Below are 17,472 nucleotides of genomic sequence, written 5' to 3'. Positions count from 1 at the left end.
TGCAACTTGGATTTATACCCAGGTAACGTCACTCCAGAGCCTATGCTTCACACACACACACACACACACACACACACACACACTTTTGAGCTCCTGAAGGATGTGCAGCATGTCTTATTTATCTTGCCCACAGTAGATGCTCAAGAAATGGTTAAGAGAGAAGACTGAGCATGATTCTCCCTCAGTGACACTGTAACATCATTGTGAACTCAGGTGTATACTCTCATTGCTTTCTTAAACCCTTCACTATCTTTATTTAAGGCTCTGGCTTTCTTTTCCTAGTTCAGTATCATTGTGAAGGCACTTTAAATCAAGGATTATAAAACATTATCATGTGTATGCTCATGCTTTTTAAATGACAAAGCATGAGTATTTAGATGAATCCTCTCATAACAAAATAACAAGATGGCATAAAACTGTGTAGTGAAAGCGACTAAAATCTGGGGGATTAAAGGACTACTTCACCTTTGCTGTATCAGTGCTTAGGAGAGCAGAGAAAGACAGCATGGGAGAAACAAAAAGCTACCACCATTATCCCACAACTAAATACACATGTAGGGGCCAGTCTATCCATAATGTTCTTATCCTTGTTTGGTACCATCCCCTGCTCCTTTAATTATAAATCTCTCAAAGATCCTTCAACATTCCATAGAATGTCAAAAATAAATCTCATAACTAAAAATAAATCAAAGGAAAGATAAATTTCTGCTTAATATTAAAATTTCACCATCCCATTCCAAACCCCCTCTATCTGGTGAGAATTGCTGTGTGCCTTCACCTCTTAGTTTTCTGTTAAAGTAGCACATGTACCAGAATAGGAGAATATTTTGTCTAAAGTTGGAAACCTTATCACTCATTCCATACCAGAATTGTATCAGTGATATAATATTCTTTCCTAAAATAATTTCTTACTTACAACTATCAAATGCCATAGAGAACATAATCTGAAATATAAACTATATAACTGCCCTTTACTTGCGACTGTGTCCATACAATCCCAATCACTTATCTGTATCACCTTTCCAGTCACAAGATAGCAAACTGTGGGGCCAGAAAAGCTATTCCATTTCCTATCTGAAACTTATATTTGAAGCCATCTCTCTTACAAACTCTGTCAAGGTTCAGTGTAGAAAACAAAAACGCTCTTAAATATCTTAAGAAGATATGTTGCAGGATATTAGTGCTGTCAAAATTGGTGAGCAGGCTGAAGAAGTAATGGGAACAGCTCTGGACTACTAAATTCCAATCTCCCACAATCAAGGGATGGGGAAATGACTGCTGCTATTACCAGTGTTGCTGCCAGCAGTAATACCTCAAAGCCACAAAACTTGAAACTAGACACTGGATAATGGATTCCAGCTGCAGCAAACATGATAGAACCTGCTTGTCTGCTTTGCCTGGAATGACCCCCAAGAATATGTGTGCCTTACATACAGCTGTCCTCAGTATCCGCGAGGGGCTGGTTCCAGGACCAATATACTCCCTCAACCTCTATGGATACTAAAATCTGCAGGTGCTCCAATTCCCTTACATAAAATGGCATGGTATCTGCTATAACCTAGGCACATCCTCCTATATATTATCCTTAGCTTACTTGTAATACCTAATACAATGTAAATGCCATGTAAATAGCTGTAAACACAATGTAAATGCTATGTAAATAACTGTCTACAGCCAGTAAGTTCAAGTTTTTCTTTTTAGAACTTTCCAGATAAAAACTTTTAACATTTTCCAACTGTGAGTGGTTGAATGTGCACATGCAGAATCTGCAGTTATGAAGCGTCACTGTAATTAGGACTCATCCTTTAGGATTTTGATTAAAAAGCACATCCTCTCTGCTCTAATAGTATCTCACAGTATGTAGTTTCTTGGTTATGTTCTCACAGCACTTGTAAAAATTGAAATGTGTCAATTAAGCCAACTGGAAACAGACTGTGGATTATCCTTATCAAAACAGTGACATTCTTAGCACAGAGATCAGGCCATTTCTTTCGAGGTTTGCTAGTCTCCCACCAAAAGCTATACAGGAAAGCTGAGCTTAACACTTCAAGAGGAAAGTAGTGGAAATTTTTGTAAGAAATACCAGTGTGTCAGTCAAAGAGTTCAATATATACAAAAAATGATTTTATTAGAGACCAAAAATTTTATTCACACCACTTTTTTACTTCTGTTGCAACTGTAATTTTCAATTATAACATGTAGTGGATCCACTGGGTGACTAAATATCTTCACATGCCCATTAGCTAAAGATAATTTCTATGTAGGACTCTTGAGTAAAATGCATGCTGCTACTATAAGATATGCATATTCATTTGTTTGTTTGCTCTCCTGTAGAACTGTTTACAAATTAGCATCATTGTAAAGAAAGACTTACACATAATTCCTAAATCCTTCAGGTTGTTCTAGCATTAATCTGATGTCTAGCATGCTAAGAATGCTTAGTGAACACTTTGCTACATTTCTTACATAAGCTTTCTCTCCAGTGTGAGGTCTCTGATGTAGAATGAGGGATGCATTTTAACTGGACTTCCTGAAGCAATTTTTATATTCGTATTGCTTCTCTCCTGTGTTTAATGTTTCTGAAGAGATTCATATTGCCTAATGTCTTCCTCATACTTGTTACATGTAAAGGGTTTTTCTCCAGTGCAGATTTACTTATGTCAACTAAGGGATTAATGCTGGCTCAAGTCTTTCCCACATTTATTGCCTTCATATAGTCTCTCTACAGTGCGTGTGATAGACAATAAGGCTTGTATCATTGCTAAAGAGTTTCCCATATTCATTACATTCCTAAGAATTTTCTCCAGTACAAATTTTCTGATTTTGAATCAGGAAGGATCTATGGCTACGGTATATTATGACAAATTCTGCATTTACGCAGTTTCTCTCTTATATGATCTTTCACACGTGTAGTGATTTGTATGGCCTAAAGGCTTTTCCACACTTATTGTGCTACTGAGTTTCTCTCCATTATGCACTCTTTGATGAGCAGTAAGATTTGAGCCTTTGCTAAATGCTTTCCCACATTCATTACATTTATATGGCTTTTCTCCAGTATGAATTCTCTGATGTACAGTAAGGTTTGAACTACAGCTAAAGGTCTTCCCACATTTAATACATTCATACGGTTTCTCTCCAGTATGAATTCTGTGATGTTGAAGCAGGGATGACCTATGACTAAAGGCTTTCCCACATATACTACATTCATAAGGTTTCAATCTAGTGTGGTTTCTCAAATGCATATTCAGTGATTCAGGCTGGTTGAAGGATTTCCTGCATTTTTGACATTCAAAGGGTTTTTCTTCAGTATGAATACTCTGATGCTGAATAAGAAATGAGAGGCTGCTAAAGACTTTCAGACATTTGTTGCATTCAAATTGTTTCTCTATAGTGTGAATTCTCTGATGTCGAGTAAGGTGTGAGCTACAGCAAAAGGCTTTTCCACATTCGCTACATTCATAAGGTTTCTCTCCAGTATGAATTTTCTGATGGTGAATGAGAGATGACCTGTGAATGAAGGCCTTCCCACATATTCGACATTCATAGAGTTTTTCTTGAGTATGAATTCTCAGATGTTCAATAAGATGTGAAACACGACTAAAAGCCTTTCCACAGTTCATACATTCATATGGTTTCTCTCCAGTGTGAGTGCTTTGATGATTAGTAAGTGATGAGACATGGCTAAAGGCCTTCCCACATTCAATACATTTGTAAGGTTTCTCTCCACTGTGGCTTATTTGATGTCGAGTAAGGGATGAGCCATGGCTAAAAGTCTTCCCACATTCATGACATTCATAGGGTTTCTCTCCTGTATGAATTCTCCAGTGGCGATTAAGGATTGATTGTTTGCCAAAGGCTTTCCCACATTCACTACATGTATAGATTTTCTCTCTATTAAAAGTCTGGTGAAGGGTAAGAGATTTGCTTTGGCTGAAGGCTGCCACACTTTCATTAGAATTCAAAAGTTCCTTTCCATCACTGATATTCTCAATTTTTATAACTGAATTTGTTGGTAAGCTCTTCTTGAATGCATCATGTTTATGTGACTTCCCTTCAGCAGAAATTCTCTGTGGTTCAGAAAGAACAGACTTTAAATGGAAGATGCTTCTAAACGAATTGCATTTGTAAACACCTTCCCCAGTGGGACTTTCTCTAAAGGTGAGGGTCACTGGTCTGAAATGTTCTACCTGATTTTCACACTTCCCCTCCACCTTCTCTATATAATCCAAGTCCTTGTTAAAATCTGAAAATTCAGTACTTTGTTGTGTAGTTTTTTCCATTATTACCATCTGGGGTAAATCTTCATCATAAATATCCTCCTCCATTGATAATTCTTTGTTTTCCCATCCTGATTTCAAATCTGTAATATATCAAGACAGCAAAACATTGTTTTTCTGAACTTCTTGAAAAGAAACTTCTATGGTAGAAATAGGAGAATCGGATAAAAAGTAAAGTCACTGCCCCTAACCCCAAGAAAACACATGGCTCTGACAACTCTAATATATTCAGTGATTTCTGAGCAAAATTCAAATGGAGCACAGAGAATACAGACAGCTCACAGAGGCAGGAACAAAGTATAATAAGGGAAATGGGTTAATATAGGCAATCAGTTTTGGGGTGGGGGGGAAGGAAACTATCAGAAAGAAAATGTAGAAGGCATTCTGGGTCCCAAACCAAAATTTGTGCCTGTACTTATGTGAAAGACTACATTTTATCTCACACAGCCTTGGTTCTCCAACCTTTGATTAATCTCAATTTGCAGTCAGATTAGTATGCTTAATATGCAGAATTTATAGCAACAGCTACAATGACAACAAAATAATCTAAATACTCTTTATGGCTCAGAAAGATTTAAGCTTTGTGAGTTTATGTAGGATCTGTGTAAATCATAATATTTACTGACATTAGAAAATACTGTTCTTAGAAACCTTCTTACATATCCCTTACTTCTTTAACACTTATGTTCATATTTGATCTTTGAAGTTCTGCCTCAAGGGAAAAATGATTTTCCATCTAACTGACAGCTTTTTTAGCCTAAAACTGTTTGTATATTTTTCCTTAAGTGGACTTAAAAAGAATAATTTGCCTTATTTCATTTCAAATAAATAACAATTTGAATCATTATGAAGGCAAAACCCTCCATCTTTGATTAGGTGACATGAGTAATACAGAAAGATAATAATTTAGGATAGAGAAATGGTCATTTTGAAATCTAAGCTAAGAATCCCTCAATTTTATTACATTTGGAATCTCTGATGATAGTATCTCTGCATTATACTAAAATGCCTCCATACTATCTACAAGCATCTTTAAACAAAGATCTCCTTTGCCTGATTCACCATGACTTACCTGGAAACAAACCTTCTGACAGCTTTTTTCCCACCATCCAAGGTTCTTTGCCATCCTCCAATAAAGCAATCACGTATGGCTTAGGTATGGAAAGACCTGCTTACAGGAAAAACATAGAACAAACATTGTTTAAGCTGTGGTCTTCATGGAGGAGAGACTAAAATCAAAAAAGGGACCAAAGAAAGGTCTGAAGGATGTTCACCAAAATGGGAAGATAAGCTTCAGGCAGGACACAACAGAGCTATACATTTCTTCTGGAACGTGAAACAAAAACTCAGTCATTTACTAAGGAGGATCTCTAGCAATTCAGAGTGGCAGAAGAAAGATCTCCCTCACTGCAGTGGAGGGAGAGATATGCTTACCTACAGATACCAGGTTCTCATAATTCTGGACCATCACATCCTTGTATAAATCCCTCTGAGTCGGATCTAGCCATCCCCACTCTTCATGAGAGAAGTCTATGGCCACATCGCTAAATGTCACCTGAAATAGCAAACATATTTAGGCTCAACCACAGCCCAGGCCTCTTCTGTCACTGGTTAAGAGGTAAAATTACCCTGGTGTGGAAGAAAGGGAACAAGATTCAGCAGTTGTGACAACTATTAGGAATCTGATTTAAGTTAAGTAATAATTGGATAATTATGTGTCTGGCACTGTTATACACTAAGGATAAGAGACAAATATAAGCTACTTCTCTAGTGGTCCAGTGGTAATAAATCCATCCTGCAATGCAGGGGATGCAGGTTTGATTCCTGGTGGGGGAACTAAAGATCCCACATGCTGCAGGGAAACAAAGCCTGTGTACCTCAACTAGAGAGCCCACATGGCACAAACTACAGAGCCCACACACCCTGGAGCCTGTGGACCACAACTAGAGAAGAGAAAACCCGCATGCCACAACTATAGAGGAGCACGCATGCCACAGCGAAGAGCCCACATGCTGCAACAAAGATCCCGCATGCTGCAACGAAGACCCGAATCAGCCAAAAATTAAATAAATATATAAGGTAAACTATCTCTGTTTCAAGAAGCTATTCCACAAATGGAAGAAAAAGAACACTATAAAAAAAAGAGAGATACACATATAAGCTCTGCTTCAGGAGAGTAGGGATTAGAATTATAAAATTTTTAAAAATAAACATTCAACATTTGACAGAATATAGTCAAGTGCTTAGTTGTGTTTTTTTATAGCTTACGTGCCAGATAAATAATAAAACATGAATTAAGGTTAAAAAAAAAGGGAGAAGAATCCAATAGGTTCATTAAAAAAGCTATCTTTATATTAAATATAGACACATACATAACCACATACATAACCAATTTATAAACAAAAAGCAAAAACATTTATGGTACATAATTAAATCTCATATTCATAATCTATAATTAAAATAATTTGAGACCCCTGCGCAAGAAGACTGAAGGATGGTTTCATGCCATAGACAGTCCTTGAACAGAACCTTAAAGGAAGGGCAAAGAAAAAAAAAGACATATTTCAAGGAAAATATTCTAAGAAAATATATTTCTTCCCAATAGTACTCATTCATGGTATTATTTAAAATAGCAAAATTTTAGAAAAAGTTTAAATGTTCAATAATAGCTTACTGGTTAGTCAAATTAAAATATGTGCAAAAAAAAGTATGCATTTAAAATGTAATTATTACTACCTTTCATTGGTAAAACAGACATTGTTTGGCTACTGTAAATTTTTCACTCCAAGTATAGAGTCAAAATTCTATTACTTTATTTGGATATTTAATAATACATGTGTTCACCAGTGACACTTGTCTTTAGTTTCAAAGAGGGAATTTACCTTTGTCAGCTGTTGGGGAAATAATTAAAAATCAAATCTACCAAGCAGAAAATCCTTTCCACAGAGTAAAAAGAGAACAGTTTTATTACTGAATAAACATTAAACCAGACTGTAATACACTTCACAGGTAATCACTAATGAGACTGCAAAGACAGGAAGAAATTGCACCCTTTTATAAAGTCAGGCAGATACAATCCATTACACGTTTTCAAAGTAAATGATAACTTGTCCTTAAATGAGAGGAATTGACAGCATCACTTGCTACACGTAGTTCATCGTAAATTCACCTGGTAACTGGGGTAGTCACCTGTGTTAACTGCCTTTACCCCAAAGAAAGATTTTAAAAGTCATATCTTTATGAACAGCAGGCAATTATAACTTGGAGCCAGGAGTCTAGGATAAACTCCCATACAGGTAGGGAGATAGGGCTGCATCTTCCTTCATGCTTTCATTTCAAAGAGATGGCTCCGAGGCCCTTAAGAAAGACTTTAATGCTCTGTAAAACTGGCAGAGGCTTATTTAGCTTTTGAAACAAGCATCTCAAAGGGACAGAGAAAGGATATACAATCACAGATTTTTCTCAAGGAAACACTCTAAGAAAAGGGAGGAGAAGAAGGTCTCCCTTTGGCACCAGGGAAAATTCTTTTTTCCATTTGTATTTACTCTTAGCCAGGTATTAGGATTATGCTACCCTTTTCATATGAACTGAGAAAATTTCCATCTTTTCCTATTTTCCACAGTGGTCTTTGTGTTTTTTTTTAAAGATTTTTTTTTTTTTGATGTGGACCATTTTTAAAGTCTTCATTGAATTTGTTACAATAGTGCTTCTGTTTTATGTTTTGGTTTTTTGGCCACGAGGCATGTGGGATCTTAGTGCTCTGACCAGGGATTGAACCTGCACCCCCTGCATTGGAAGTTGAAGTCTTAACCACTGGACCACCAGGGAAGTGCCCCACAGCTTCCCTGGCGAATGATTAGCTTTTACAAATCCCACCTGATAAGCCAAATTAAAAAATCAACACTATATTAAATGAATAAAACGCTACATTTTATTCCACCAATGCAAAGATATTTTATATTTTAAGTTTTGCTATTAATGGATATCATTGTATTAACAGTCTAGAGAAGAAACTCCACATAATCTAATAGATACTCTTTGATATTTAAAATGCAGTTTCTCAATTTTGGCACCACTGACATCTTAGGCTGGATAATTCTTTATTGTGGGAGCTGTCTTGTGTATTTTAGGATATTTAATAGCATCCCTAGCCTCTACCCTTTAGATGCTAGTAGTAACTCCCCTTAACCACTGCCCCCTGACACTGGTTGTAACAACTGAAAAGGTCTCTATACATTATCAAATGTCCCCTATGAGTGGGGGTAAAGGGGAGAAAGTCACCCCTATTTGAGAGCCACTGCTTTACAAAATTTTTGCACTTCCTTGAAAGACTCTCTTAGGCCTCTGTACCTACGCTCAAGGTGTTCTCTCAGTCTGGTATTGAAGTTATACCACCTCCTCCTCCTTGGTACTATGGGCCACCTAAACAACTCCAGCCATGCTTCCCAGGGATGCTTCAACTCATTCTTCCCCTTCAAATGCCTGGGCAGCCTGGGATGTTAATTCACCTTTGTCCCCAGAACTCAGGATATTAAATAAATACCTTAATTTCTTATGCTTTCTTACTTTTCTACCTACCAGTCCTGTACTGCTCAATACAGTAGCCACCATATTTGGCTATACAAATTTTAATTAATTAAAATTAAATTTAAATAAAATTAAAAATTCAGTTCCTCAGTCACTCTAATTATAGTTCAAGTACTCAATAGTCATATGGGGCTGGTGGCTACCATATTGGACAGGACACAAATAGAACACTTCCCCCACTGTAGAAAGTTCTCTTAGACAGTACTGCACGAGATCATGAAATCCTGCCTGTCAGTGTACACCCAAATCTATGTAAAGAGTCTTTCTAACAGGTGCTTCATTAAATGTTTTGAAAATGAATTAATGAAGGATTCTGGCAATTAGTTCACTATAGCTTTTACTTTAAAAAAAACAAACAGTTCTTTCAATTCTAATTATCTAATATTCCCAAGAAACACACTCTGCCCAACATGCACATCTGCCACTCACACCTTCTCCTATGCAGGCTTCACTTCCACTCCATGATTCTGCCCCATCATTTTCTCATCACTCCTTAACTCAAGAGCTATTTACTAAGCATCTGTTTTATGCCAGATACCACTCTGGACACTAGATAAAACAGTCAACAAAAAAGAAAAAAAAATCCCTTCCAATGGGAGAAGACAATGAGCACATACATATACTAAACACAGTGTATCAGCTAGTGAGTGATAGGTGCTATGAAAAACAACACAGTAATGGAGGAGTGGAAGTAACAGTGGAGAGAAGGTAACTACAATTTTAAACAGGTGTTCAGGGAAGCTTTACCAAGAAAGTAACCATTGAGCAAAGATACAAAGGAAGTAAGAATGCAAGCTTGTGTATATCTAGGGAAGGAATATTCCAAGCAGATGATATAGCAAATTCCAAAGCCTGGAGGCAGTAGCCAGTGTGGCTGGAGCTCACAGGGAACAAAGAAACAGAGAAGGAAGATGCGATGGAGGAGGTAATAAGAGAGCCTAACTACAAAGCTTTTTATGTCACTACACAACTCTGACTTCTATTATGAGTTAGGGCCACCAAAGAGTTTTAAGCTGAGGAATGACAGGATTTTATATAACAAGAGGATTACTATGACAGCTGAACTGAGAAGAGGCTGAAGAGGGTCAAGGGCAGAAGCTGGGAATCCAGCAACGTGACTACTGCAATAATCTAAGTGGCTTGGACCAGGGTGGCAGTGTTAGTGGCAGTGATGGGGTAACCAATAGTAAGATTGTGTAGATATACTGTGTATATTTTAGATCCAATCAGAGTGTCTGAATGTGAGTTCTGAGAGAAAGGGAGGTTTTGGACTTCCCTGGCGGTGCAGTGGTTAAGAATCTGCCTGCCAATGCAGGGGACATGGGTTCAATCCCAGGGCCAGGAAGATCCCACATGCACGGAGCAACTAAGCCCGTGCGCCACAACTACAGGGCCTGTGCTCTAGAGCCCACGAGCCACAACTACTGAAGCCCGTGTGCCCTAGAGCCCGTGCTCCACAACAAAAGAAGCCACTGCAATGAGAAGCCTGCACACCGCAACAAAGAGTAGCCCCTGCTCACGGCAACTAAAGAAAGCCTGCGTGCAGCAACAGAAGACCCAATGCAACCAATAAAAATAAATAAATTTTTTTAAAAAAGAGAGAGAGAAAAGGAGGTTTCAAGGATGACGCCAAACATCTTTTGACTTGAACAACTGAAAGGAATGATATATACCATTAACTGAGACCACATGATACAGCTTTGACAACCACAAAGCAAATAATTCCAAACTTCAATTTTGAATCGTAATTAAAAAAAGGTTTTGCGCAAGATTCTTTAGAGGTTTCTAGCAGAAAACTGGTAGAAAAGAGGAACACTGAGAGAAGACAGTACTTTGGAGTTCTGCTGTCTCCATCCTTTGCTATAATGAAAGGAATCATAGATCCAGTCCCTGGATGGACTTTGTGAGGTGGGAACTGGTAGGAGAGGCAAAGCAAACATTCAAGAGTCCTGATAAGTAGGTGTTTCAGGAAGATTTGGGGACCTACCAACTTACCTGAAACATGACTCTGCAATTTCCAATAGTCAACACAGTCCTCTTTCCAGGCTCTCTTCTTATAGGGCAGTGCCTGAGAAGGCAGATCAAGAACAGGAAAAAAGCAGTCATGAAAAATCAAGCTTATCGTGCAGCTCGGGACACACCTGCATGGAGAATCACACTGGGAATCATTTTCTAGGGCTCCAACCTTTCCTTGAATTAACAGAGTGTTCCTAGGCAAGAGGTAACCAGCTGCCATCTGCGTGTAAATCAACTATCACATACATATGTGACAAACTCATTAACAGTAATAATAATGTTAATTAAGAGCTCTTTCGATCTTCACCACTATGCATGGTGGGCATTCACATAACTCCAGATTTCTTTTTTAAACGATGAGAAAACTGAAACTTGGCAATACTGAAGCAGTTTGTTCAAGGTTTACACACTGGATTTTAAAAAAAAAAGTAGATGGCATTTTCTTTCAGTGCGTACAGAGCACACTGACTCTTCCATTTCCTTTTCGGAATAAGAGCTGAGGTAGGCGCCGTCCTTACGCCCCTTTTACAAAGCAGGACAGAGGCCCAGAGAAGCTAGGGGCCTGCCTGGGCTCACACCGCGGGGCAGAGCCGGGGGCCAGAGAGCTTGCGGCTGCCATGCCCAGCGCTCGGGTGCCGTCGGCCCGAGGCCCGCAGCCACCCTCCCGGGACCTGCACTTGCCTGACTCCTCAGCGGAGGCCCCCCGCACCGAGGCCGGGCGCGGTCGTCCACAGCAGGCACCTCCGCGTACCTGGCGCGCCGGGTCGCCGCAGCAGACTGTGGCCACCCGCCTCGCGGGAACTGTGCGGCGCTGCGTCCTCCGCGATTCCAGGACCGAGGAGTCCTCTGCGGGGCCGCAGACTACCGCGGGGCAGGCCCAGGGCGGAACCCACGCCCGGGCTGCACTTCTCAGACTCCTGCGCGTCAGAGACAAAAGTTGCCGGTGCGTCGCATGGCCGCCTCCCGGAAAACTACACTTCCCAGGAGGCTCCGCGGCCGCGTGATCTCGGCGCACCGCGAGACCACGGCCTAGGCTTTGTGAGAAATTACACCACAGGGCGGCTCCACCCGGGAAACATGCGAAGTCCCGGGTGGACCACAGTCGTCTAGGGCAAACTCTACTTCCCGGAACCAACGGTGGCCTTCTACATGCGCTGTGAAGACAGTGGCGCCCGAGCGGCGAAACTACACTTCCCAGAAAATCCTGCGGCCGCGAAACGGCTTTCGGGTCATTCCTGTGCTCGCACAGATGTTGTCCCGCCTGGACAAGGGCAGCCTTGCTAGTGCGGGACAAGAAGTGGCCTCCACCAGCCGAAGATCTCCTCTCATCCAAAACTTTGCTGCCATGCTGTCCAGCTCGTACAGGTCTTGAGTGTTTGGCGCCCACTTGCCCAGGACTGTATTTCCCAAAATGCCCCGTGTCCGGACTGTCATAACGTGAGCTGTCCGCAGACCAACGGCACTTCCCGGAAGTTTGTAGGGTCACGTCTTCGCTAGGACACTGACAGCCGCTGTGATGTGCATTACACGTCCTCGAAGGAGTATGGATCTTCGGACTTGAGTGAGGGCTTTGAGGACAAAGACCCTCAATCCCGGGGGACAAAACACTCCTCTGACCCTCCTCTGTCCTCAGAAGCCCCTCAGTCTCTGACTTTGCCCAGCCCACCCACACGGGCCCTGGACAAAGATGTATCTAGGCCAGAGCATTCTTACTCTTGGTGTAATTTTGGGTTGTTGTCTTTACTTTCTTTTTTAATTCAATTAGATTTTACTTATTTTTAAATATTATAAATAGTATGACTATGAATTTTCTTGCATATGTCAAGTAGTTATATGCATAAGATTCACTAGGAAGTGCTTCCACCTTGGTATATCTTGTGACTTGGGTATTTAGTCCCTGTAGCAGCAGTGGTTTTTAAAAACATTGTGGCATCAGCTGGATTCCTCTCAAGGCTTAGCGTGTGTAACAAGGAAAGATTTGCCAGTGCAAAGTATGTTCCCATTTATGTCTTTATTAAACAATGACATTTTTTTCAAAGTTGTACCAATTTGTACTCCTACCATAGTTAATAGTTATTTTGGTTGGCAGCTATTAGTGCCAGCCCTTGATTTTTGTGAAACTTTCAAATTTTACAAATCTGGTAGGTATCAAATTATAACTCATTGTGGCCTAAATTTGCATTTCTTTTATCATTAATAAGATTGAGAATCTTTTCATGTGTCTATTGGCTTTAGTATTTACTTCTCTGAGAATTGCACGGGTCTCTTGGTCAATATTCTTTTAGAACAATGACCTTTTTAATATTAAAATATAAGTTACACAGAAAAATGCAAGATTTTAAAGGAGGAATGCAGAGACTAGGATATTAAAATTTTTCCCCTGAGAACCCCGAGCATTGAACTGGATTCAGTAACCAAATAGGTTTTCTGAAGTTTCTGTATAATGTTTCTGGGTGTGAAATCCTTTGATTTTTCTCCTGCTTGGCATTGTTGAGCAGTTTGAATCTGTGAAGTGGCATCTTCCTCTGCACAGCAAAATTTTCTTCTCCATGTATTGCGTCTTCTCCATTCTTTCTCTGTCCTCTTCTTGTGAACTCCGATTAGCTGTTAGGTAGATCTTTTCATTCTATTCTCCTCCATCTTTCAGTCTCTGTATTGCAATCTGGATGATTTATTCTTATTTATTTAACATTCATAATTCCCTTTCTGGGGATTTTTTTTTTAATTTTCAATTTTTCAAAGATTTTTGCAGTGTGGTGGGCACAGTTGATTCATCATATGCATTTGATAATACCAATAATTGAAGATCTTATGAATCTTTGTAAATTTATTTTTTAATTTCTTTATTCAGTTTGCTTTGTTTCCTTTTTTGGTTGGTTATCTTTGTGTGCCACTCAGTCCTTGAAAAGAGATGTTATTGGGCTCCCCAATATCCTTGGATGCAAATGCCTGTCTTTTCTAGAGATTATATAGTTTTATTTTCAGACAAGATCTGGGATTACTTCCACCCTGGAACCACTTTAAATCTAAGACAAAAAGCCCCTGCTCAGACCTTCTAGAAAATCTTATATAGGAATTCCTCATTGATGCTGCTTTTCCTCATGAGCTTCTTGGGAGAATTATGAAAACTTCTCATTATGGGTCCTTAGATATCTGGGACATAAATTATGTTTATGAGGAAGGGGGGTTAATATTAAAGGACTAGATGTGACTGGGGCAAAGGTGAGAAGCTATTTCAATAGCTTCTGTTTCAATAGCTATTTATTACCAGTGCTTAAGGAAAATTACTTCAAAGCTGAACCCCTAACATATGAGTGCTCCATGATTTGCATTTTTAACAGAAAGGAGGGAGGCACTCTGATGAATAGAGACTAAGGAAGAGAAATCCAGGGGCAGATGGAGTGGGGACTCAGGCATAAGTAAACCAGTTTTAAACAAATATGCCAGTCACTTGAGAAAGAAAATAAGGCCAAGAGAGATCAATAAGGAGGCAGGAAAATACGTTACATGCCATACTGAACCTGCTCTCCTCCACTAGCCCTGAGCTGCCTTCTTTCCCTTTTCTATTAGGCAATATTTACAATAAATGATTTTGCTATTGGAATTTATCTGTTCAAGGGCACATTTTAGAATATGAATTGGAAGAAGAAAAGCCAGTTCATGTTGATGCTGAAACTGTTCCAAGACTCAGAGTGATGAGGAAGTTTGGAACTCTCAGCTTCCAAAGACATCAAAAAATCACATGTATTTGCCATAGGGAGAAACTCCTGCTGAGACCTCTGGTAGAAATCTTTGTCCTTGTTCCTGGCTCATTCTCCATCTATCACTTTGTAAGAAGCCTACACATCCCACTATGGACCAAAGTTTTAAATCTAAGAGCCTGGTCCTAGTTCTCTTGTCACTGGTTTGAAGACCTGTCCATTCCCAATCTGGCCCAAGCCTGACCCTGGAATGCCCAATGTAGAACCTATGCAGAGCCTCCAACAAGACATATGTGTTCTCTCCTTCCATCCTTGAGGACCTCTGACATCCCACATCTCTGATTATTTATATGACTAGTATCAGGTAACACCAGACTGAAGGGTGAACTCAGTAGAAGTGTCAGGTGTGCATATGTTTGACCAATAGTATACAGCCTTTGCTTGATAGGTTGGCTGGATTCCCTAAGGAAAACTAAGGACAGGTATCAAGGGCACTGTCTGTGGCTATGATGGGGACGAGTGTGCCCATCTCACTTCTTTTCCTCCCTCTTAGAGCATGGAGGAATTGGAGTACGTCTTGTTTTACCTCCATAAGAAGGGATTTCATTTAGACTTTAAGCCTGAGAGTACCCTTGGGGGCTTACTAGGTAGAGAGCTCAAGTTTTTCCTACTTGTTGATTTTGCATGATTTCTCAAAAAAAACAAATGGCTTTTGGGAGGTGAACCCCAATATGTACCTTAGTCTGGGAAAGTACATGGATGGAAGGAAAGTGTCACTGTTCTTTTTACAAAACTTCAATAAACACTATTACAACATTTAGAAAAAAAAATTTAAATCATTCTATTTACCCATAGAAAATGACTTATCATGCTAATCTGTTGCAAGAAAGGTATCATTTATTTTAAAATATAGATTTATATTATGTGTACTCTCATATTCTTTTTGACTCAGTCCATTGTGAATCTTACAATATTAGCAACATACAACCTATGTTATCATTCAAATGTCCACGGTTCTGTATCAGGAATCACAACAGCAATAGAGTCCAGTGCCCTCCCCTTGATGAGCATTTGCTTTGTGCTCAAGTTTTTACTCAAATTTGTGAAGAATATCCTTGTACATACATCGTTGCATATGTACTTGTTTTAAGTGGTAAATCCCTAGATTCTCTATTACTGGTCAAAGAATTTACCTGTCTCTGGGCTTCTTTAATACATACCAGCAGAGTGCCCCTGTGAAGGCTATTCTATTTCATGTTTCGTCTTTAGGAGGAAGTCTGGAGCTTTTTAGAATCTAGTTCCAAGATTTCAGGTAACTGGTGAAGGGATCTACCTGTTTCTGGAACTCCTTTTCGGTGTATTCTCTTCCACCCAAAGTGTAGGAGGGAGACAGCAGGTGGGGCTCTGGGCTACCTGTACCGAGTGCAGATTGAGGGCCACAGACACAAATAAGGCTCTTTCCTGTGAGCTGCCAGTGGGTCCGTGTCATTCACGAAATGCTTCTAAAGGCAATACTAAAGGCATGAAAGATTCCTGTGTTGCATCTTTTGAGGCTGTAGTGATCTGTACCAACTGGGGGTACCGAGGCATCTTTTGGCTCAGCACATTCCCTAAGTGGGGAAAAGGACCCCAGGACATTGTCGGAAAGAAGTTGAGCATAACATTCTCCACCAGTGCCCCTGAGAAGCTGCCCTGGCCCAAGTTTTAGAGTATCCCCGGTCTGGTTCCACTTTCAGAGGATTCTGCCAACTTAAATTCAGTCCTGTTTCCAGAGCCCTCTCTGCCACAGCACCTTCATCAGTGTTCAGTGAAGGAGGAGTCCCAATAACGTTCTTTTGTCTATCTTATGTCCTCCGTGACAGACATAAAGTTGATACTCAGTAAATGTTACATGTACCCTGCTCTGGTGGTTAATTTTATGTGTCAACTTAGTTAGGCTATGGTGCCCAGACTCTCAGTCAAATATTAGTCTAGATGTTGCTGTGAAGGTGTTTTTTAGATGAGATATCAACATATATCATTAAATCCGTAGACTCTGAGTAAAACAGATTACCCTCCATAATGTGAGTGGGCCTCATCCAACCAGTCAAAGATCTAAAGAGAAAGACTGAGATACCCTGAGGAAGAAGGAATTCTGCCTTCAGTCTCAAACTGCAACATTAACTCTCCCCTGGGTCTCCAGACTGCTGGCAAGAGCTCAGACTTGCCATCCCTCACAACTGTTTGAGCCAATCCATTAAAATAAATATCTCTATCTCTGTCTATCTATCTGTGTATCTACCTATCTAATCTAAACACACAGGCATGCGTACATAGACAAACACACACACCCCTTATTGGTTCGGTTTTTTTCTGGAGAATCCTGACAAACACACCTACCGTCTCACTGAGCTTGTTCTGTGGACTGTCATGCTCTACTGACAATTCACGCTTTACTACTCTGGGTCATCGCTATTAGAAAATTCTTTCTTAACACTAACCTTTATTGACCCTTAAACAGTAAGATCCATAGGCATACATGTGCTGCCTGCAATTATCCCCTCTCTCTCTCTTTAATCAACATTTTTTTTTCTGTCTTTACTAGGTCTTGCCCATCATCTTTCAGATATGCTTAAATATCGGGAATAGTTCACCTTTTAAAAACCCTCTCTTTTCCCAAACCCGCCTCCACCAAATGCACCACTTCTATTCTCAGTAGAAAAGCTTCGTGGAAATTTTTTCTATATTAATTTTCTTTGATTTTCACTTCACAGTCTCTCCAGAACTATGTCATATCAGAGAGCATTCCTATTATTTTCCTGAGACTGCTTTTCTCTAGGTCATAGTGATCTCCATGTTGCTAAATCCGAGAGTCCCTCTTCTGTCACTGTTTCCTGACCTCTTAGCATTTG

At 39.9% G+C, this 17,472-nt stretch overlaps 1 protein-coding gene across 5 annotated transcripts; it reads right to left on the bottom strand.

Annotated features, from left to right (window-relative positions):
- Positions 1 to 2,123: 2,123 nt before the first annotated feature.
- On the bottom strand, positions 2,124 to 11,842 carry LOC130838326 (zinc finger protein 181). 5 transcript variants are annotated; one of them, XM_057711233.1, is made up of 5 exons: positions 11,632 to 11,842; positions 10,860 to 10,932; positions 5,712 to 5,832; positions 5,350 to 5,445; positions 2,124 to 4,360 (listed from the first exon to the last, which is right to left on the bottom strand). In XM_057711233.1, the coding sequence occupies exons 2-5, from the start codon at positions 10,866 to 10,868 to the stop codon at positions 2,874 to 2,876; spliced, it is 1,713 nt and encodes a 570-aa protein (XP_057567216.1). In that variant the 5' UTR covers positions 10,869 to 10,932; positions 11,632 to 11,842; the 3' UTR covers positions 2,124 to 2,873. The 5 variants fall into 5 exon arrangements, with proteins under 5 accessions (XP_057567216.1, XP_057567213.1, XP_057567214.1 ...); XM_057711230.1 differs by having other exon boundaries at positions 5,350 to 5,448; positions 11,562 to 11,831; XM_057711231.1 differs by having other exon boundaries at positions 5,350 to 5,448; positions 11,632 to 11,831.
- Between the last annotated feature and the right edge of the window lie 5,630 nt (positions 11,843 to 17,472).

The sequence above is a fragment of the Hippopotamus amphibius genome, chromosome 16 (genome assembly GCF_030028045.1).
Source record: "Hippopotamus amphibius kiboko isolate mHipAmp2 chromosome 16, mHipAmp2.hap2, whole genome shotgun sequence".
Classification (NCBI taxonomy): domain Eukaryota; kingdom Metazoa; phylum Chordata; class Mammalia; order Artiodactyla; family Hippopotamidae; genus Hippopotamus; species Hippopotamus amphibius.
The sequence above is the reverse complement of the archived record's forward strand: the minus strand, read 5'-3'. Positions and strand labels throughout refer to the sequence as shown.

Excerpts from the sequence above, each read along its gene's own strand:
- LOC130838326 (XM_057711228.1), bottom strand. The coding sequence starts at position 10,970 with ATGACTGCTTTTTTCCTGTTCTTGATCTGCCTTCTCAGGCACTGCCCT. Across the intron at positions 5,449-5,711 it reads TGAGAACCTGGTATCTGTAG|CAGGTCTTTCCATACCTAAG; the intron begins GTAAGCATATCT and ends TTTTCCTGTAAG. Across the intron at positions 4,361-5,349 it reads GTCAGAAGGTTTGTTTCCAG|ATTTGAAATCAGGATGGGAA; the intron begins GTAAGTCATGGT and ends GATATATTACAG.